The sequence below is a fragment of the Dromiciops gliroides genome, chromosome 1 (genome assembly GCF_019393635.1).
Source record: "Dromiciops gliroides isolate mDroGli1 chromosome 1, mDroGli1.pri, whole genome shotgun sequence".
In the NCBI taxonomy this organism is placed as follows: Eukaryota; Metazoa; Chordata; class Mammalia; order Microbiotheria; family Microbiotheriidae; genus Dromiciops; species Dromiciops gliroides.
The window spans coordinates 546,293,778-546,316,985 of NC_057861.1; the positions used below are offsets into that span (position 1 = coordinate 546,293,778).

Sequence of the window (23,208 nt, forward strand, 5' to 3'; positions counted from 1 at the left end):
CCCCCATCCCCTAGAGTTTTCTCCTTTATCCTCAGGCCGAGTCCTGCTGATTCACCTTTGAAAAGGCCAGCCAATTAAAATTATAATCTCTTCCAGATTTTGTTAAGTTTCAGCTTAGCTCAGATTTCCCCCTTCCACTCCGCTCAACCTGTGTGCCCTAGGGTCAGCATGGGAACCTCCCTGGGGAGAGATCCCTAAAGGACTCTGAGAGCTTGCTCACATAGAGGTCACCATTTCCCTCCCCTTAGGACAACGGTTTGGCCTGTCATTGTGTTAAATCCTTGTTTTATTTTTGTGGCAAGAATGGGTTAGCTTAACTGATGCCAAACAGTCTTCTCGAGAATGACCGTGGCCATTTTCCTTTTCTGGAATGGCATTCTTTTCCTGTAGCGATCCAGAGAGGAGCTCTCATCTCCACATTTAATTTCCAAACATGGCTATGTGCTTCTTTAAAAAAAAAGTTCACATTCATAAGCCTGTTTACACATGTCAAGTACATTTCCATTCTTTATATCATGTGCCAATTCCATACTCAGCCTGATCACAGTGGGTCACCAACAACATAAGTTGATGATTGGGGTTCTTTGGTGAGTGTACAATGGGCGCAGGAAACCCTAGATTTTATTTAGATGTTTTGTTCTTTTACTTTTGAGTGGGACGTCACAGATTCATTGGGCAGGAGATCAGAAATCAACAGGATCATAGATTAGCTTTTATGAGGTGTGGGCTCCCTCTGCCCCTCCCCTTCCCCTAGTATGCACAAGGCCGAGTTTATGGCTCTCTGCCAAACTAATCTATGTCATGAGTGTTTGGTCTCCATGCCATCAGTAAACATGATTTGGAATCAGGCCTAGGATACCTTGGTTGGCCAATGACTGTTTAAACCCACCTGTTTCTATCCAGTGTGGATAAATATGCCACAGAGCAGTAGCTCAAAATAAGGGGAAAGGGTTTGTGAATGTAGAATTAAGAGTCATTTAGACCCTTTTCATGGTGGGGTGGTAAGGAAATGCTTTATGATTAAAGGATAACATTTTTGGATGAAGAAATTTCACAGAGTAAGACAATGAGCCCTTTCCACGGTGCTTACGTTGATTTCGTGAGCTCTGCTTTGTTTGGCCGATTTGAAAACAGCCTCTTACTGACTAATGACTTAATTTCTCACAGTGCATATGTTGACATTGACTCTGGAGTTCATAGTTATGGGTTTGTTATCCTTATTTCCAGATCCCAACCGCTCCGCCAAGTTACACTGGAAGACACCTCTGGTGAAAGGCTTTTACAAAGGTCCAGAGAATAAGAATCTCTGTCACAGATTTTATTCCCTGGCTGAGTCTTTCTGGGGGAGAAATCACTAACAGTGGTGGAACAGAGTCACCCCTCATCCTGGAGCTTTCAGAACCCCAGAGAATGGGGTTTCATGTAAATGTGAACACTGGTGAACCGATAAGCTAACCACCCACAAAATACCAAACCAACCAACAATTCTGCAAACTAAAGCAAAGCTAATTTTCTGTAGAATTAGGCTCACTCTTAAAATGCAACTGGGGAGACTGCATCCTCCAAGTGTAGAAGAACCAAAGTCACAGTGACTGCTGAGCAGGCCTGATTGGCTTTGAGTGCTGGTTTCCATATTGGATCTGGGCTGCCTCCCTTGTGAGGTTGGCACTTGATTACTAAAGCATATAGAGGGGCTTTCCCATTTGGTTGCTAGTTGGTTTATGCGTTCCCCGGGTTCAGAGAGAGTAATTTGGTTATTGTTTTTGTGAGTGTGTATCTGCAGACATAATTAGATTATGGGGCATTTTATTGAGGGTGGGGGCCCTGGTTAACATTGAGAGAAGAAACACTACTAGTGAAGCATCCCCCTTCCCATTCTGAAGAAGTGAATAGTATCTGGTCATTAGTTCGTGGATCACATTTAACATGGTGTTGGGCTGGGGTTCTTTTTTTTTATGCCCCATACCTGTGATATTCTGATTAGGAGGACAGATAGGCCCCAAAATGGAGCCAGAGGTAGACATGATCTGTGTCATGGGGCACCAGACTGAAGTTCTCAATGTTATCAAGCTTCTCTGCCATCCCACATCCCCAGAAGCTGACCCGAGAACCTGGTGTTCTCAGCATCTTTCTGATTTATCTGTATTTTGTTTCCCAATGTGCTGTTGGGGCCACCAGCTTAGAAAACCAGAGGGATGAGCTGTAGCAGGTTTGCCACTGACCTATATGATGTGGCTTTCCCAGAGTCCCATAAGATGGTGGATCAAGGGTCCTCCTACTGCTTTAGCAATGCAGGAACTTCTCTCTTCCTTATATATGAAGGTAGTGGGATCTCCAAGATGAGGAACATTTTTGTTTGTGGATTTTTTGTTTGTTTGTTTGTTTGTTTGAGTTTTGGGCTTTGGAGTAGAGAAGAGAAGTTTGTTAGATGTTTTTATCTTGGTTAACTGCAAGTTCTCTGAAAATGGTTATTTCAAAACCCATTACTTCTGCCATTGTTTCCATCTGTCTTGAGCAAATCATCCCGTTATTATTTAACATTTATTTAGTGCATATCCAACATTAAAAGCATCATGGTCTCCTCATTGGTTAGCCAACATGATCTGCAGCTTTCTTAAATGCCTAAAGCAAGTTTTTAACCTGACAGTATTGGACATATAAATGATGATGGGTTCTTTCACTATATAGCATAAGCTATAAGAAATCTATTCTATTTTCTAGCCTTTTTAAAAAAAAAAAAAAAGAAAAAAAGGTAAGCCACAAAAGAACATGGTAAAAAGTCAATGGTTGGGGAAAAAATGGTCACTGACTGTATAAATCGAATACATCTATGCTGAATAATTATAACAAAACCTCTAATTCTTTCTGCACCTGATTTTTGGCTGTGCCCTAAAAGCCCTCCACCCTCCGCACAGCACTGGGGGAAATGAGATCGATATTGCCATTCTTGCCATGATCATCTTGCAAGTTCTTTTTTTCCCCCTCTCTGCAAGTTCATTTCCCTTTCTGCCATGCATGTGAAAATTAAAGCATGGCATGAGAGTGCCTGCCCCATCATATCTCATCTCCAGTATCAGCCCTGGGAGCATGCGCTTGCTTTTAGACAACCAGACACCTGACTTTAGCCCTTAGTGTGTGTTCGGGAAGGTGAATTATTAGATGGTTTGGAAACTTCCGTATTTGGGGGAGGGGAGGGATGTTAGGGAAAGGGTGGGGGTGGGGTGGGACATTGCATGCAGAACCCATTATTCTAAAAATAAAGAAATCTCCTAATGCCTCAGTCTAATCCAATTAAAAACAAGTTACACATTCTCGTGCCAGGAAATGGTTACTTATCCCAGCTCTATGAAGTCATTTGGAGTGCTAGAATACCATCAGTGACATTGGCCTGCAAAAAAAGTCTCCCTTTCAGAAAGGAACCATTAACGATGTAACTTCCCTCTAAGCCGTTATCAAAATGTCTAAGGTGACTGTGGCCTAGATGGCAGGAGTGGTTTCTCTTTGTAAATGCTGCTGCTGGAAAGTAACATTCACGACAATAAAAATGAAAGTGTTTCTAGCCCGCGGACCATTTTCTTTCAGACAGTTATCCGATGTGTTTTGAAGGTTCTGTTCTTGGCAGGGTTGAAAGATGGGAAGGAGCTGAGAAATTGTAATTTGGGGTGGAGGAGTGGTAATCTCAGAAGAGAGAGAGGATCATTGTTTTCCTAATAACCTCACATGACTCATACAAAGATTTTTGCCTGGCCATGGTCTGTGATAGCAACTGCCCCAGAAAGCAAAGTGTGACAGACAAGGCACCTCCGTTTATTATTTGTGTAAATGAGCCGTGTTTACTTTTAACTTTGGGTAAAACGACCTACAAGTAGCACGTCCATGATTAAAACCCACAGTTGTAAGCACAAATGATAAATCTCTCAGCATTATGTTATCCAAAGCCACTCTGGGGCCATAAAAGCCCCCATGTCCCTTTTTGGTGTAAAACTGGATTCCTCCCAGTTTTCACCTCTCTGCAGGGGGGTGGGGGCAGGGCAGGGAACAGCAACTCGAAACCCTACAGCACTTTCAAACTTAGCCTTGAAATGTTGCAGTATTTTAAACGTGGCTGTTCCACAGTGTAGGAGAAATCAGATGAAACTGTGGGTTCTGTGCACACCCCAGGGGCCTCTGGGCACCCCCTTGATTCTGGAAAAAGGTACTGTTTAACTGTCCTCGAAAGGGTACCTTTTTCACTCAGAATTAACCAGGTCAAGTCTCTCCTTGGTGGTGACAGCTGAGTTTGGTGCCTCGGGCCTAACCAAAAGTTGTGCAAAAAGGGAACGTTGTAGCTTTTATAATCAAACGATTCGACTATTATTCTACCAGCTTACAGGATTACCCAGCAGGTGCTTTTTATTAATTGATTAAGAGCAAAAGCTCACTTTTGATAGATAATATATATTTATTAAATGTATTAATGTGTATTTTATAATGTACTTTCCCCCTCCCTCCCCACCCCGCTGCTGACCGTCGCATACTTACAAAGAACACCTTTAAAGAACTTTCAAGACAATCAATGTGTACCATAAATGACTGTATATAAGAATACAAATTAAGAAGGTTGTAAAGCATGGGCAGATATGTTTTATTTTCAAAATGCTGTTCTTAACAAAAAATAAAGGCTTTACTATTTACGTACAATGTTTGTCGTAACTTGTTCAAATGGCCTAACGACATTTTCCTTCATCATCTGGCCCTTTGGGTAGTCTCAGGAATTTAGATGCAGTGACTTCAGATACTGCAAATGGGAGAACGAATGTGGACTTGATATTAATTTCAGCAGGATGCTAAAGACCTCTCTACCATATTTTTGGCCTAGAGGTTTCAGTGGAAAACTCACTTGGTCTCCTTCTTTTGTTGCTTGCATTTGCACTCCTGTAGGTTTGAGTAAATGTTAAAGATTATCATAAATATTGTTCTCCTTTGAAATGAACTACTGTTGTAGCAAAGGAATTTAAAACGAACAAATGCTTGCAAAAGGCTATAGCTTCAGGAAAAGAAAACCAGGATTCCTCCCAGGTTTAGGATCTCAGTTTAAAAATGAATCTTTGGAATTTGAACTAAGTATTTCACAAAAGGTGGGAAAACAGATTTGAATGCTTAGAGAGAACCAGGAAAATAGTGCACTGGTAATGATCAGGTTACAATATCTATTAGGACTAGGGAATGGGCAGTTAGAGTACCAATGTCATCCTGCATTTCACAAGCAGTTTTGTACCACAGGAGGGAAACATCTAGACCAACTACTGAAAGGGAAATGTAATGTTTGCAAGAACTCCAGACTCTTGCTTTTCTCCCAGATAGCATGGATTATTGGGGAAGGTTCCAGAGAATGAGAGCGTTTGTACATAATCGACTACACCTGCATATATAAAGCTATGCTCTTGATGTGTTCACCAGTAATGCTTCATTTTGCCAGAACACAAAGACTTTTTATATCTAAGACTTAAGAATGCAAGAGGCAGATACCATTTATTTGCTCGAGGCATCTATAATGGTGCTTGGTTGAGGCTGCAGATTGAGAGTCTGTTCTTCATCCTCTAATGTGCATTTCACTGTAACAGAGAGAAGACTCATTAAAAGAGACACACTCTGGGAAAACACTCTTAACAAGGACACTACAAATATGAGAGATAATTCTTAAGGGATGCTCTTGTTTTGGGAATGGAAACTAGAGGCTGCCTACCATCAAAAGTTTAAAACATATCAAAAAGCCCCAAACTGAGTTCATTTCCCAGATGAAAGTCAGGTGAAGGTCAAGAGCATTATTTTCAGGTCTTGTAACTTTGAGGAAGTTTTACTGAAATATAATGGCAGATTTCAGTTTCACAGCTCAACACATTTCCCCCACCCCCAGAGTCAAAATCAGGATGTCACTGAGGACAACAACAAGGTCAATGGAGATTCATTTCTTGTATGTCACAGTCTGGGCAAGAATGTGATCCAGGTGATTTCCCCCTGTTCTGCCAAACAGGAAAGACAGCTAAAGACAGAGTAGGGTTGTTTGTGAAAGTAATCAATCCTAAACAGATAAAAGCCTCCCCCAACCCCGTCCCCCAAAAAAGGAAAAAGAAAATCTGAAAAAACGAAGCCCAACTGAAAATGAACTCTTGTGTTTGTGCTTCCGGTAGCATTTTTGCTTACCCATTGTTAATAGGCAACATTTACTGTATGCCCTTTGTAGATGAGGGCAGGATGCAAGATTAACCTGTCTTGGGGACATGGCTCTGGAGCATAGGTGAGTGGTGCTGCTTTTTAACCTATCCAAAATGTACTGGCCCTATATGGGGTTCAGACCCCTGACTTTAGTGATAATAGAAACATAAGCAAATCCACTGAGCCAACTGACCTGAACAAATAGTCCTCTGCAGTGCCGAAGGGTTCAGCAAAACCTGCCTTTGGAAATAGTGATGTTGAGAGGACAAGCCAGGAAAAGAATGAGTGGCCCAGGCTTCGAATGCCTTTGCTACTATGATTTATGTGTCATGTAACTAGACATTACCCTGGATTTTTGATCTACTTGATTTCTACTGAAATCATTGCGAGTCCCACTGCTGAATTCCTACATAGCTTTTTTTCTGTGGACTTGTTAAAGTTAATAGAGTTAAAACGTCTTGGACATTTTGAACATTGTTATCCATCGTGTAGGGTAAAGATTGGCTTCTCAGTTCTCTCCCAAGTTTCTGGTCAATCATAATCATCTTTATACACTCATATAATCACAAAACTAGACAGTTCCCCTTCAAGTAGAAGCTTAATCTGCTAAGCAACCCTTGGAATCCAGCTGGCCTTTCCACATATTAACCAAGCCCCAATTTTTTCATCTTGTGCACAAGACTACAGGCAAACATCAAACTGCCTAGGAGTCTGAAAAATTGATCTATTTTGGGAAACAAGAAGATAGCAAATAGCATACTTAGAGTTGCACTTTAAAAGAATCTGTATTCAGGTATTTGCCAAGGTACAGAGTCAGAACTTAGCTTCAAAGCAATGGGGAACTGGGAAAAGGGAAAACTGAGGGTGATGAAATGTTAAATTAGCATTACATCTAATTTTTTTTTTTTTGCATTTAAGAGATACAAAGAATCACAGCCAATTTGTAGATCATCTTCAGAAAGACAATCTATGAAGACAAAGGTTGTTTCTCGTTGTTACATAGGATCTCCCAGTGGTTGCCAGTGTGCACTCCCCATCTACTTTGGTTGATCTCCTCAGACCATAAATATTGCAAAATCAGAATTGAAATGGATTTTAGAAATCATTTAGTCCAGGCCCGAACACTCCTGAATGAAGCCCAAATCAGATGAAAATGTAATTGAGAAATGTTTAACACAACAAATACAATAAAACAGATAATACTGCATTTTAAAACTAAGTTGTCGGGGCCCACAGAGATTCTTATATTCAGCTTAGTGGCCCTCATTTCTGTTTGGGTTTGATAACACTGATCTGGTTCAACCTGGTGCATGAATCCCTTTTTACAATGTCACCTTCAAGTGATCTTCCAGCTTCCATTTAGAGACTTCTAAGGTCAAGGAATATAGGAGCTCTGGAAGAAGCAATTGTTGATATTTTTGTTGTTACAATGGCTAGACATACTACATTTAGATAGGTCTTGAAGCGTTTGGGTTCTTGGCGTTTCTCAGCTAGTCTACTATTCATCATAAGTATGAAAACACTAAAAAAAAAAAATTATGTGGGCTGGTCATTGAGTTCCCTGTTTATCCACATTGGTCTCTTTAGAAAGTCCCCTCTTCCACATTGGAATCATTTGTGTCATCAGAATGTTCATCTTGAAAGTATCCCAAACTTCTTGGGCCAACTTTACCTCTAGAATTCGGGGCGATGAGTTTTGCTACTTAACTTTTTTTTGAACTTTTGAAATCTTTCCCCTAAATCTAAAGTGTGCAGCAAGCTGACCAGTTTTCTCTTTTTTATTTATAACATAATCTGAAACAGCCACTTCCTCCCAAGGTTCCGGGCCTTTCTACTTTGGTAATCATGTTCTTCATATTGAATAGAACCAGGTCCAGCAGAGCAGTTCTCTTGGCCTCCTGCTCTGCCTTTGAAGTAGGAAATTATTATTAATGCAAGTCGAGCATTTATCAGCTGCTCTGATTCTAACAGAATGCTCCAGCAGAGAAGAAGCTAAAGAACAGAACACTGAGGACAAGCATTTTTAAGAAATAGGAGGATGATGAGAAGCCAGCACAGCCGACAAAGAAGAAATAAAGAGGCTGGAAAGTGGTATGGGCACCACAGAGGAAGGACTGGGTTTGCATTCAGAAGGCTTCGGAGTTCAAGTTCTAACTGCTATTTTATTATTGGGTGACCTGGCAAATCGCTTTTTCACTTTCCTAGGCCTCATTTACTTCAGATGTAGAGCCAGCCTAGAGTAGGACCAGTCTTCTTTCCACACCATCTTTTCAACCTTAATCTATTATTCTGTGAAAGAAGAAATGCCAGCACTATAGAGGCCTCTCATTACTACACCCAAGAAAATAACTTGCTGATAACAGCTAAATATTATTGTTAATTTATTATTATTATTAGATGTTGGCTATTAAATGATTGGAGGCAGCTGGATGGCTCAGTGGAAAGAATGCTGGGCCTAAAGTCAGGAAAACCTGAATTCAAATCCAGCCTCAGACTCATACTAGTTGTAGGACCCTGGGGAAGTCACTTAACCTCTGCTTGCCTCAATCCTGTGGAGAAGGAAATGGCGAACCATTCCAGTATTTTTGCCAAGAAAACCCCATACACAGTCCTACTGGTGGGCTGTGGTCCATAGTCATGATGGAGGAGTCACAATGAGTCATGACTGAACAATAATGACAATTAAATGACTACCGTGCTAGGCACTGGGGAAGAGACAAATTTAGATAAGACAGAGTGTTTGTCCTCGTGAAGTTTAAGTCCAGAAATGCTTCTTTACTCCCAGTATGTTTTAACCTCTCATTTTAGATTAGCAGAGCCAGACCTATTGTGGAGCAACTAGGCTTTTAGATGTCAATGTCTGGGCACTGGAGTGCTTCCTTCTCCCTCCTATGGATTCCAGTCACCTGACTGACTCACTCCCTCACACACCCTTTGTGCTGCCTTGTCCTACCCTAGAACTACCACTCCCCACATTGCCAAGGCCTGAGGAAGCCAGAGAGCTGGAAGCAATACATGTTGGGGGGGGGGGAGTAGAATTGGCAATGATGGCAATATACTGGTGGCTTTTATCCCTTGGGTCTCCTAGAACTCTCCTGTATTATCAAATTCCCCTTCATTCTCAATTTCTTATTCTCACATTTCTTCTTAGTGATGTTTCTCCTGAAGACAATCTCTTGTCACTCTCTCCCAGGCTGGTTGCATCTTCTCTCATGCTCCAACTCACACAGGGCCGGACAGAGGAGCCGACATACTTCTTGTCCCTACGAACACCTCTGCTTTCAGATTTTTCTCTGTTGCCATCATTTGGCAGCTACCTTTCCTCCTTTAAGTTTGACTCAACATAAAGTTCCTCCAAGTCGGAGCTGAAATCTCACTTCAGGAAGCCTTTCCCAACCCCCCTTAATTCTAGTGCCTGCCTTCTGCTAGTGCCAGCATTGCCTGTCTAGTCATTGTCAGTACATAGTTTGCTTGTTATCTCCCCCCTAGACTGTGAGCTCCTAAACGGCAAAGATTGCCTTCTGCCTTTCATTGTGTTCTTAATGCTTAGCTCAGTACCTGGCCCATAGTAGGGCCTTAACAAATGTTTATTTACTGCCTGACTGACTAGATCCTCATTATTTATCAGCTGTGGACCCCTCCTCCCTAACAAGTAGAATAACACACTCACAGCCTTTTCTCTCCCAATTCCTACCCCTCTACCCCCATCTTCAAACAGCCTAGACTTCCAGGTTCTCAACCTCCTCCCTCCATTCCCATTGACCTCTATCTTCAAATGACTTTAACCTTCACAAAAGAAACCCTCCCCTAACCCCCAACTAAATTTGCTGCAAGTGCTGAAGTTATAGTTCTGGAGGTATAGATAGAAAGGAATTGTTTTTGCTGCTCCCATAGTTTTCTATGCAGTCAGAAAGAGGGTCTGGAAAATGGGTTCTTAACCTTTATTGTGTCATAGACCACTCCACTTTGGCATTTTGGTGAAACCCATGAGCCCCTTCTCTGAATTGTGTCTTTAAATGCATAAAATTAAATATGTAGAATTATAAAGGAAACCAAAAGCTAGTGGAAATAAAAATGTAATTTTGTTCCTATCCAAGTTCACAGAGTCCCCCTGTTATCAATCCATGGACCCTAGGCTACAACTACAAATCATTTTTATGGAATTGTATTTGTTGCCTTCCAGTTGAAAAGCTTTTTACCATCAGAGTGAAGCTGTTTGCTTTCCCTCCCTCACAACTGCCAGAAAGCCACTAGCCACAGCATGACCACATTAAGAACTGTACTGAACTTTTTTCTTCCATTTCCCAGGTGATTCTTCCCACCCTGTAGGCTTTCTTGTTTACCTTTTTTTTTTTTTTTTTAAATTCATGCAGTATTCCTTAGGGGGTTAAAAATCACTTTGGCTAATAGTCTGTCAAGTGTGTAGCACCCCGCCCCACACACATCTCTTTGTTCTACTGTCGGCTTCTGCAGGATGCTTTGAAGAAAGAAAGCCGTTAACTTCACATTTAGTTTTTGGCAGAAAGACAGGTGCCATGTTTTACTTGCTGCGTGTCTCGGTGCCCCTGCATGGGCAATAACAAAACCAATTCAAGAAAGGCTGTGAGGAGAGAAAAGCTTAGAAACCCTGAAAAAAGAGCCAGATGAACAGCTGAGACGACTGGGATGAGGGGACTACTACAACTATGCATGATAATAAGATTATAACAATACCTAAATGATTAAAGCCATTATTTCCTCTGAGCTCAGTCTGTGACCTGGGATGAACATTTCCATTAACCACCAAAAAAAAAAAAACAAAAAACAACACAGTCATAAATAAAAGCTCCTTCAAGCTAATGACAAGAGCAGAAATTCAAATGCTTGGTTCAAAAGCCAAGACATGAATTGTTTGAAATGGGAAGGGAACACTGACTGAGCAGTAAAGATCCAACCCAAATAAAAGTGCCAGATCCACATGTAAATACTGCTGTTCAAATGGAAAAACCAATAATGGTCCTACAGAAAAGACAATGAAAGATACTTCCCTCTTCTCCTCAGAAAGGTGAGGGCTACATGTTGTGTATTTTGTCAGATACAGTCATGGTCTTAGTTATTTTTCCTTATTTGTTTCTTCTTTAAAACAAAGAGTTAATGGTAGGGGGAGGGGGGAGGAAAGAAAGAGGAAAGAGGAAGATATCTAGAAATAACTGATATATAAAACTTATTTTTGAAATTAAAAAAAAAGACTAAAATAAACAAATACTGTTCATCTAGAGACCAAAGGGGAGATGCTAAAAACAAATCAAATAGTAGCTAAAACAATCTGGTGTAGTGTGCAGTTAGGTGGAGAGGGAGAGAATTAATTACAGCAAAATGATCAAATCTGTTTTGTAAAAAGTTAGGAGAACCTGTAAGTAGGTCCACCTGAAAAGTGAAGTCAAACAATTTTGAATACCAGTAATCAGATTTATATACAAACATGATTAGTAAAATGTCTTGCTGAATACATTTCTAGAACAATAATGTATTACCCTAGGGGGCGGCTGGGTGGCGCAGTGGATAAAGCACTGGCCCTGGATTCAGGAGTACCTGAGTTCAAATCCGACCTCGGACTCTTGACACTTACTAGCTATGTGACCCTGGGCAAGTCACTTAACCCCCACTGCCCCGCAAAACAAAACAAAACAAATAATGTATTACCCTAAACAAGATGGTGAACTATAGAAATATGACCTATAATAAGATGAGTCTGCGTAGCCTAAGGGTCAATATCCACCCCCTCTTTTTTTTTGGAAACTCCCTATTTTGCCCAGGCTGGAAGCGCAGGAGCCACTGAAGGCCTGACCCTGCTCTTGCTTTGCACATTAACTCTAACCTCCTGGTTTCCAACCTGAATGCATTAGCTCCTCAGGTGAAGTGGTTCACTATCTCCATGCAAGACTCAGGACAGACACTCAGCAGTTTTGTCCATCACAGATCAGAATCTTATTAAGGGTTTACGAACATGGCCATTGAGATGGGCAACAATACATCTTTAAACATAGATAAATCTCAACCAAAGGACATTTATCCTGCAACTTCAAGAATATGGAATGTGACTGGCCAACCAAGGAGCAAAGACAGGACCATTATGCCCCTATATTTATGTCAACTAGGGGATATAATGCTTTACTATAACACATGGGAATTAAAGAAATTTAGGGTTGGTGAGGCCTTAGGTTCTCTAGTCCAACCCCTACTTGTTAAAATTGGAGCAACCGAGGCCCTAATTTTTGAAGTAACTTGTCTTAAGATATATAGGTTCACGTGCCTGCCTGCCACCCAAGAAGACCTTGTCCACAAGCACCTGGAGGCCATAGGTCAGCTGCCTGTGAAGAAGGGAAAAGTCAAGAGCTGAGTTTTCTCCCTGGAGCTGGGACTGAACTTGGTTTTGATTCACTCTGTGGTCTCTGATGTTCCCCTGGCTTGGTGGATTTCAGGGTAGTGGATCTAGGCCGAGGAAACTGGGACTTGGGGGAATTTCCTCTTTTTTTATTCAGATGCAACCAAGAGATAATGTTTTATATAAGACCCTACAGCCCTGGGTTGGTTTTTTTTTTAGTTTCTTGTTAAATGTCTATTAAAAAACAATTATTATGCTGTAGTGCACACACACACACAAAGATATATAGGTTCAAAGTAGCAGAGCTGGGATTTGAACCCAGGTCTGCTGATTTCAATTTCAGTACTCCTTCTCCCATAGTTTTGGTTTGGACACCAATAGGACTTGAATTTTACAGGACTTTGAATTTTACCATCCAAGAAAGGATTCCTTTGTTCTGGTTGGTTGAACTAACCAATCATCCTACTATAATCTTTGTGCCCTTTAACCAGTCTAATTCAATAAATGTTCCACAAAACTTACAATAAAATACTTATGTGCCACAGAAACTGGAATTTCCTGACATTAATACTATGTGCATTTATAAAATCACCTAAAAGTATCTTTCCTAAACACATACATTAATAAAAGAGAAAAATAGCAGATCAATGAATTGGGCATGCAAATAAAATTTTTTAAAAAGAAACAAATTTAAAATCCCCAGCGAAACATTAAAATGGAAATCTTGAAAATCAAAGGAGAGATTAACAAAATTGAAAGTAAAAATAATTGAATAAATAAAACCAGGAGCTGGTTATGTGGGGAAAAACAATAAGATAAACCCTTGTTTAATTTTATTCTTTTAAAAAGGAAAAAAGAAAAACAAATTACCAGCACCAAAACCAAAAAGGGTTAAATGCACCACTAATAAAGATGAAATTGAAGCAATTATTAGAAGCTATTTTGCCTAATTATGTGCCAGTAAAACTGACAAAGTGGAATAGGTATATATTTCCAAAAATATAAATTGCCTAGATTAAAAAAAAAGAAATAAAATACTTAAATAACCTTATCTTAGAAAAATAAGTTTAAAGCCATAAATGAGTTTCCCTAAGAAAAAAATCCCCAGGACCAGGATGATTTGCAGATGAATTCTACCAAACATTTAAAGAATAATCAATCCAATATTATACAAACTATCTGGAAGGAATCCTACCAAATTCCTTTCAAGATGCAAATAAGATTTTGATACCTAAACCAGGGAGAGCAAAAACAGAAAGATAGCTATAGGCCAATTTTCCTAACAAATATTGATTTTAAAAATTCCATAAAACAGTAGTAAAGAGATTACAGCAATTTATTATAAAGATCCAATTGGGATTTATGCCAGGAATACAGGACTGGTTCAATATTAGGAAAATTATAAGCATAATAACAACCAAAAAATCATGATTATATCAACAGATGCAGAAAAAACCTTTGACAAAATACAACACCCATTCCTATCACAAAACACTAAAACATAGGAATAAAAATGGAACCTTTCTTAAAATAATAAATTAGTATCTAAAACCAAAAGCAACATTATTTATTTGTGATGGGGATAAACTAAAAGATCAGGGGTAAAGCAAGAATGCACATTAGCACCACTCTCATTCAATATTATATTAGAAATGCCAACTATACCAATAAGACAAAAGAAATTTGAGGACTAAAAATAGACAAAGAGGAAACAAAATTATCTTTGCAGATGATATGCTGGTATACTTAGAGAACCCTAGAGAATCAACTTTAAAACTAATTGAGACAATTAACAACTTTTGCAAAGTTTCAGGATATAAAATAAATCCACCCACATAAATCATCAGTATTTCTATATATTACCAACAAAACCCAGCAAGAAGAGATAGAAAGATAAATTCCATTTAAAATAACTGCAGACAGGGGGCAGCTAGGTGGCACAGTGGATAAAGCACTGGCCCTGGATTCAGGAGGACCTGAGTTCAAATCTGACCTCAGACACTTGACACTTACTAGCTGACCCTGGGCAAGTCACTTAACCCTCATTGCCCCACAAAAAAAAAAAGATTAAAATAACTGCAGACAAAACAAAATACAGGGACACAATTACAAAACACTTTCCCCACAAATACATATCTAAACAATTGGAGAACTATTAATTCCTCATGGGTAGGTTGAATCAATATGATAAAAATGATAATTCTACTCAAATTAATTTACTTATTCAGTGCTATGGCAAAAAAGTATTTTATAGAACTAGAAAAAATTACCAAATTCATCTGTGGAACAAAAGGTCAAGAATATCAAGGGACCTAGCATTATCAGGTTTCAAACTATATCACAAAGTGGTAATCATTAAAGCAATCTGGTACTGGCTAAGAAATAGAGTGGTGGATCAGTGGACTATATTAAGTATACAGTATACACTAGTAAATGACTATAGTAATCTAGTGTTTGATAAATCCAGAGATCCAAGCTTTGGGAGCAAGAACTCACTATTTGATTGGTCAAAGGATATAAACAGGCAGTTTCCAGATGAAGAAATCAAAGCTATCAATTGCCATATGAAAAAATTGCCCTAAATTACTATTGATTAGAGAAATACAAATTAAAACAACTCTGAGGTACCACCTCATACCTATAAGATTGGCTAATATGACAAAAAAAGAAAATAATAAATGTTGGAGAAGATGTGGAAAAATTGGAATACTAATGCACTGTTGGTGGAGTTGTGAACTGATTCAACCATTCTGGAGAGCAATTTGGAACTATGCCCAAAGGCCTATGGGTCTGTGCATACACCCTTTGACTAGTCATACCACTACTAGGTCTGTATCCCAAAGAGATCATAAAAAAGGGAAAAGGACCCACATGCACAAAAATATTTATAGCAGCTCTCTTTGTGGTGTCAAAGAATTGGAAATTGAAGGGAAGGCCATCAGTTGAGGAATGGCTGAACAAGTTGTGGTATATGAACGTAATGGAATACTATTTATTGTGCTATAAGAAATGATGAGCAGAAAGATTTCAGAAAAACCTGGAAAGACTTAAGTGGACTGATGCTGAGTGAAGTGAACAGAACCAGGAGAACATTGTACATAGTAACAGCAACACAGTGTGATGATCAACTGTGATAGACTTAGTTCTTCTAGAAAATGCTCTCCACATCCAGAAAAAAGAACTGTGGGATCTGAATGCAGATTGAACTAAACTGTTTCTACTTTTTTTCTTTTTTGAGGTTTTTCCCTTTTGTTCTGATTCTTCTTTCACAGCATGACTAACGCAGAAATGTTTAATGTGATTGTATATATATATAACCTATATCAAATTGCTTTCTGTCTTGGGGAGGGGACAGGGGAGGGAGAAGAAATTGGAACTCAACGTCTTATAAAAACAAATGTTGAAAACTATCTTTACATGTAAATGGAAAATAATAAAATACTTTTATGATTTTAAAAAAAGAACTCACCATTTGACAAAAATTGCTGGGAAAACATGGAAAGCAATTTGGCAGAAATTGGGCATAGACCAACATATCATACCATATGCCAAGATAAGGCCAAAAGGGGTACATAATCTAGATATAAAAGGTGATATTATAAGTAAATTGGGGGAGCTTAGGAACATGTACCTGTCACAGCCATGGATAATGGAAGAGTTTGTGACCAAACAAGAGATAGAGGAGATCACAGGAAGTAAAACTGATAATTATGATTACATGAAATTAAAAATGCAGCCAAAATTAAGAGGAAAGGAAGAAACTGGAGGGGGGGTCATAAAGTTTCCCTGATAAAGATTCCATTTCTCAAATATGTAAGGAGCTGACCCAAAATTACAAAAAATAGATCCATCCTACAATTGATAAATGATCAAAGGATATGAACAGGCAGTTTTCAGAAGAAATCAAAATCATCTTCATATGAAAAAATACTCAATCACAATCGATTAGAGAAGTACAGATTCAAACAACTCTGAGGTAACACTTCACACCTATCATACTGGCTAAACATGACAGAAAATGAAAACAACAAATGCTGAAGGGATATGGAAAAAACTGGGGCCTTCATGGGTCGAGTTGTGAACCAGTCTAACCATTTTGGAGAACAATTTGGAACTATGCCCAAAGAGCTATAAAACTGTGTGTACCTTTTGACCCAGCAATGCCACTACTAGGTTTATATCCCAAAGAGATCAGAGAAAAGGGAAAAGGATCTATTCGTAGAAGAATATTTATAGCAGCTCTTTTTGTGGTGGCAAAGAATTGGAAAATGCTCCTCAGTTGGAGAATAGCTGAATAAGTTGTGGTATATGCTTGTGATGGAATACTATTGTGCTATAAGAAATGATGAACAGGATGATTTCAGAAAAAACTGGAAGACACATGAACTGATGCAAAGTGGCATAAATAGAAACAGGAGAACACTGAACTCAGTAACAGCAATATTTAAAGATGATCAACTGTGAAAGACTTAGCTACTCTGATCAAGACAAAGACAGTTTCAAAGACCCATAATGAAAAATGCTATCCACATCCAGAGAGAGAACCGATACTTTTTTAAGCTTTATTTTTCATGTGTGTGTGTGTTCTTTTCTAACATGACTAATATGGAAATATGTTTTACATGACTTCACATATATAAGTGATATCATATTGCTTGCCTTCTCAAGGAGTAAGGGAGGACCAGGAGGGAAAGAGAGAATTTAGAACTCAAGATTTTTTTTAATGAATGTATAAAAATTATTTTACATGTAATTGGGAAATATTTAATCAGACAAATAAAATTAGATTAAAAATACAAGGAAGGGGGTGGCTAGGTGGCGCAGTGGATAAAGCACCGGCCCTGGATTCAGGAGTTCCTGAGTTCAAATCTGGCCTCAGACACTTGACACTTACTAGCTGTGTGACCCTGGGCAAGTCACTTAACCCCATTGCCCCGTAAAAAAAAAAAAAAAAAAAAACTACAAGGAAGGAAGGAAGGAAAGAAAATGAAAGAAAGAATGAATGGGATAATTTCAGAAAACACTGGGAAGACATATGAACTAATGCAAAGTGAAGTGAGCAGAACCAGGAGAACAATGTAAACAGTAACAATAATATTTTAATGATCAGCTATGAACAATTTAGCTAATCAATAGAATGATCCAAGGCACTTGCAAAAGACCCATAATGAAAAATGCTGTCCACTTCCAAAGAGAAAACTGATGAACTCTAAGTGCAGATTGAAGCATACTGTTTTCACTTTCTTTATTTTTCTTGATTTAAAAAAAAACTTATCTATATGGAAATATGTTTTACATAATTTCATATGTATAATTGATAGGATATTGCTTGCCTTCTCAATGGATGAGGGATGTGCTGGAGGGAGGGAAAGAATTTGGAACTCAAAATGTTAAAAAAAAATTAATGTTAAAAATAAAGAAAAAAGGAAAAAAAAAGAAACAAAAGAAACAAGTATCTTTCATTAAATCAATGCTTCCCTATCCCAAACCTCCCTGGTTCTCTGTGTGTTGCAGCCTAGGTAGGTAATTACCTTTCCTCTCTCTAGTTCCTAGTTCTGTCAAGGAATAAGCAAATAAAACTAATAAATAGATGTAGAAATGTACAAAATGTAATAAACTTTATTCATAGGTGAGCTCCTTAGGCCTATCCTTGAAGCCTATTTTCTCTTATTTTAGGCATAATTCTAAAAAATGTGGTTATCTGACTTGTCTGCTCATAGCATATTTGAAGCAGCAAATTAAGAGGGAGGGAGATGCTAGAAGCGGGAGCTTCAATGGCAATGAGAAGCTATAGTGACATGCCCAATACTGAGGAAAGAGAGAGAAACCTAGAAAACAGACACCAGAATTCACAAACTTTAGCAATCTCGGGGCTATTTAATATAAAATCTCCCTTCCTAACTTAATATCCTCTGTAGGCATCACTGTATTACAGCTGAACACAGTAACTGATGTTCATCATTATTGCCCTGAGTGATCCAGAAAATGCTAAATGACTTAGCATAGTACAATGGACTGAACACTAGATGATTTCAAGTCTGTCCCTGGGCTCACGTCCCTGCTCTTCCACTTACTTCCCCTGTATCCTTGGGCAAAGCATTTCACTCCTGGGCCTCAGTTACTTCATCTGTAAAACAAAAGGTTTGAACTCTGCACTAAAGCTGGTATCCTTAGACTCTAAGATTGTTTGTTGTTCAGTTGTTTTCAGTCATGTTCAACTGTCCATGATCCCAAAGAGTGGCTTGACAGTTCCTTTTCCAGTTCATTTAACAGATAAGGAAATTGAGGCAAATGGTTGAGTGACTTGCCCAGGGTCAAATAGCTAGTATCTGAGGCTGAATTTAAACTCATGAAGATGAGTCTTCCCAGTTCCAAGCTCTGTGTTTTATCCCCTGCACCACCTAGCTGTCCTGTCCTAAGATAAGTCACTTCATTTCTCTGGTCCTCAGTTTCCTTATCTGTAAAATGAATAGGATGGACCTCTAAGTTCTCTTCCAACTTTAAAGCTATGATAATATGTGAAGTATTCACCATTTAAGAAGGCAGGGGATTGTATAAATGCATTTTGTAAAATAAGTTTTGGGGATTTTGAGAGACAGTATGGCATGATAGAAGCAGCTGAGGCAGATGATTAGAGTGCTGGGTCTGGAATCAGGAAGACTCATCTTCCTGAGTTCAAATGTGACCTCCAATACGTACTAGTTGTGTGACCCTGGGCAAGTCACTTAACCCTGTTTGTCTCAGTTCCCTGTAAAATGAGCTGGAGAAGGAAATGGCAAACCACTCTAGTATCTTTGCCAAGAAACCCCAAATGGGGTCACAGAATCAGACACAACTGAAACAAATGAACAACAACATGGCACAACAGATTGAGAACTGGCCTTGGAGCCTGGAATCCCATCTCTGACATATACTGGCTATGTGACCCTGGGCAAGTCATTTACTCTCAGTGCTCTAGGCCAGGACTTCTTAAACTTTTTCTACTCGCAACCTCTTTGCCCAAGAAATTTTTAACCAATTCCGGGTATATAGGCATATAAAATAGGTATACATAACCTTTAACTTGCCAAATTTTTCTAGACCCCCACATTCAGACCCACAGTTCAAGAAGCTAGGCTCTAGGACAGTGGTGTCGATCCCAAATACAAAAGGATCTTTGGCCTAAAATTGGAAAACCACAAATTCACATTATGTTGCATTATATTTTTATTTAGTTGACTAAGCATTTCTCAATTACATTTTAATATGGGTCCATGTTTTATTAATTTCCAGACAATGTTACTAAAGTAAACTCCCAGAGAAACATCCTTTAAGGCAACATTATAGTTGTTGTTGTAATTTACTTTGTGCAGGAAGAGTCAGCATCCATAAAGTCAAAAGAATCACAGAATTATGGAAGACTGAGAAGGATAAGATCTTAGCATTAAGTACAACCTTCTAATTGTACACAGAAACTGGGGTTCACCATGGCTGTCACTTGCCAAAGGTCATGCAGCTAGTTGGCAACAGAGCTGGGGTATGAGTCCAGGTCTACCAACCTGGGGCTCTTTAAGGAATATCACACTGTTATTAAGGATTCCATTAACTTGATTAACCTTACAGCTCTATTAAGAGGGACATTAAGGCCGAGGTTTTACAGCTGTGTTTTAAAACAATCGCATCTGATGTGTCCCAGTCATTGGCAACATTTAAAAGTTCCATGCTTTCAAAGGATGTGTGAGTCATGGGTGTGAATGAATCCTGAAGAATCACATCAGTAGGGTCTTATGACTTTTATTTATCACTACATTCTCAGCTGTTGCTGCTGCCAAGATTAAACCTTCAAAACATCTAAAGCATTTTGAATTAGCTTGAGGTACACCATCCACATCCAGTTCTGCTCAGCAGTGGTTTTGTATGTCATAAAAATTTTGTTCATCTTTGGACTGCTTCTCTTGACTGTTTAATAGTTTTAAAATATGCACTTAAATAATGGATGTAGCATTGACTGGTCACTAAAATTCTTGAGTCAAAACAGTAGATATAAGTTTCAATTTATAAAAATCCAGTCTACAAAATCCCAAGTTTATAAATGGGATTAAGTCTTTACCATAGTTTTCTTCTGGAAATCTCAAAACCACCATTAAAAACACTATGAAGTTATGCACTGGAGGGACGATTTGGTCAGGGCACCCTGAGGAGAGTTCCTTCTGGCTGATTGCAGTCACTTTAGAGGAGAGAGTGCCTGTCTTCTCAGACAGTCTGGCCCACTCCCTTTCAATATAGGCAATGATCTCTGACTATCCAACTCCCCAGGAAAAGTCGGGGCAGAAGTGACAGGTAAGGGGCACAATGGTGAGGACAGGCATGGCCAAACCCAGAATACATCGGGAATATGCTAACTATGGGCTGTAGCAATGATTGAGTCTTCGGAGAGGAGCATCTGAGATGCTAGCCTGAACAAGGGATCAAGGATGGCTGGATGAAGGGTGCCGGGGCACAGAACCAACAGAGAACTTTGAGACACTGGGACCACAGACCAATAGACCTGCTAGAAGGGAGGAAGAAAGCACTCCCTTGGCTGTTTATCTTCCTGATCTGTTGTTTCTTTGTAAAAGTGTTGTCTGTACTTTGTAAATTTTAGTACTACCCTGGAGTAAAGCTCTGTTTGTTCAATCTTAGTTTTATCTCTCAGTGTTACAATTACTAAAATTGTATCATCTCAGATCTCTATAGAGACCCTGGGCAAGTCACTTAACCCTGTTTGTCTCAGCTCCTCATTTGTAAAATGAGCTGGAGAAGGAAATGGTAAACCACTCCAGTATCCTTGCCAAGAAAACCCCAAATGGGGTCACAGAGAGTTAGACATGATTGGAAAACTACTCAACAACAACAACAACAAGGGTTTAATAAATGTTCTTTTTTCCCTTCTTTCCTTCCTTCTATTTTTCTTCTGTTCCTTCCTTCCTTCTTTCCTCCTTCCTTCCTTCCTTCCCTCCCTCCTTCCTTGCTTCCCTTTCTTTCACTCTATAACACAGTCTTTTACGTGGTCTGCTCAAGTCTCCTATTCTTGAAGCCAAACCTCTCCAGTTCTTTCAACTAATCATGTTGCATGATTTTAAGGTTGTTCTCTTTGGATGCCATCCAGCTTCACAATATCTGTCCTAAAATATGTCATCCAGAAGAAATCAGAGCAAAACCATTTAAGGCACAAATCTGTGCCACAAAATACTGAGGGAAGGCTCAGAATAAATGTTTGTATTATTGCTAAAAATCTTCAGTTTAGAGTCAGCTCTTGCTCCATATAGACTATGGCCACATTGGTGATGCCCAGACATGACACACCTCTGACACGGGTCATTAAATTAGTAGAGATGTCTAAAAAGGCAATTGTTTTCTAAAAGTCCTGCTTATTTGTGGTAATTATCATAAATAAAACTTAGTGGTGAGGATACTGTTGTATTCTCACCCCTACATCTTAAATGATTCAATAAATACTTAATGTTCACCTACTCCATCAGCATAGTACAATGGAGAGATTGATGGACTTAAGAGTCAGGAAAAAGCTGGGTTCCCACCTCTGATACTAGTTGTGTGACCACGAACAAGTCACTGCCTCTCCCTCAGTTTGCTCACATATAAAATTGAGACTCACATGAGACAATGGACATAAAGTGCTTTATATACCTTAAAGTCCTCATAAATATGTTATTATTATTATGCACACACAAGTCACTCCCTGTGCTACAGTCTATGAGGAAAACAAAGCTAAAGAGAATCAGGTTTCCTACCTTCAAGAAGCTTACAATTTAGTAGCAGACAAGATGTAGAAAAAAATATCTATAATGCAAGCCGCTATATCGGAGTGTATACAAGAGGGATAGACAAAATACTTCAAGAATTCAAATGAAGGAGAGAGGATGATTTCTGGCATCATGTAAGAGGTAGCATTTAAGTCAGGCCTTAAAAGAACAGACAGGATTTCTGTCTTTTTTAGTTGCATGCCCAATTCATTGATCTCCTCTTTCTCTATTTTATTCATGGAAGCATTTAGAAATGTAAAATTCCCCCTAAGCACTGTTTTGGCTGCATCCCAAAAGTTTTGGTATGTTGTCTCATTATTGTCATTCTCTTGGATGAAGTTATCGATTGTTTCTATGATTTGTTGTTTGACCCACTCATTCTTTAGGATGAGATCACTGAGTCTCCAATTAATTTTTGGTCTATCTTTCCATGGCTCTTTATTACATGTAATTTTTATTGCATCATGATCTGAGAAGGATGCATTTACTATTTCTGCCTTTCTACATTTGACTGGGAGGTTTTTGTTCCCTAATACAGAACAGAAAGGATTTCAAGAGGCAAAGATGGCGCTACAGGGCATTCTGCTTAGAACAGAGTGGGAACGAGGCACTGAGTTTGGAAAGTCCAAAGTGTGTTGATCAGGAAATTCAGGAGAGGTTTTGTGAGATAAGCCTTGAAAGACAGACTCGGGTTGAGTGATTGCTGCTCTCACATGTCACGTTCTGGAGTTTACACTCTATGGTGTAGGCAATAGGAAACCATTAAAGGATTCTGATCAGAGTGGCAGTTCCACTACAGCAAAATTAACTGCCACCTACCTGTACAAGGACAATTTATTACTGCAAGTTTCTTCTGCCTGGATTTCC

General features: G+C 39.1%; 2 protein-coding genes across 8 annotated transcripts in view; one reads left to right on the top strand and one right to left on the bottom strand.

Annotated features, from left to right (window-relative positions):
- GPRC5B (G protein-coupled receptor class C group 5 member B) overlaps positions 1–4,688 on the top strand; it is a 28,807-nt gene extending 24,119 nt beyond the window's left edge. For 2 of the 5 annotated variants that reach the window (XM_043978073.1, XM_043978074.1), the window contains exon 4: positions 1,228–3,204. In XM_043978073.1, the coding sequence (XP_043834008.1) occupies positions 1,228–1,272 (45 nt within the window). In that variant the 3' untranslated portion in view covers positions 1,273–3,204. Of the gene's footprint in view, positions 1–1,227; positions 3,205–4,525 lie in introns of those variants that run through there. The other 3 variants (XM_043978072.1, XM_043978070.1, XM_043978071.1) reach the window with 3 other exon arrangements.
- Positions 4,517–23,208, bottom strand: part of IQCK (IQ motif containing K) — a 138,272-nt gene continuing 119,580 nt past the window's right edge. For 2 of the 3 annotated variants that reach the window (XM_043978078.1, XM_043978076.1), the window contains one exon: positions 4,517–5,594. In XM_043978078.1, the coding sequence (XP_043834013.1) occupies positions 5,512–5,594 (83 nt within the window). In that variant the 3' untranslated portion in view covers positions 4,517–5,511. The remainder of the gene's footprint in view (positions 5,595–23,208) is intronic. The other variant, XM_043978077.1, reaches the window with a different exon arrangement.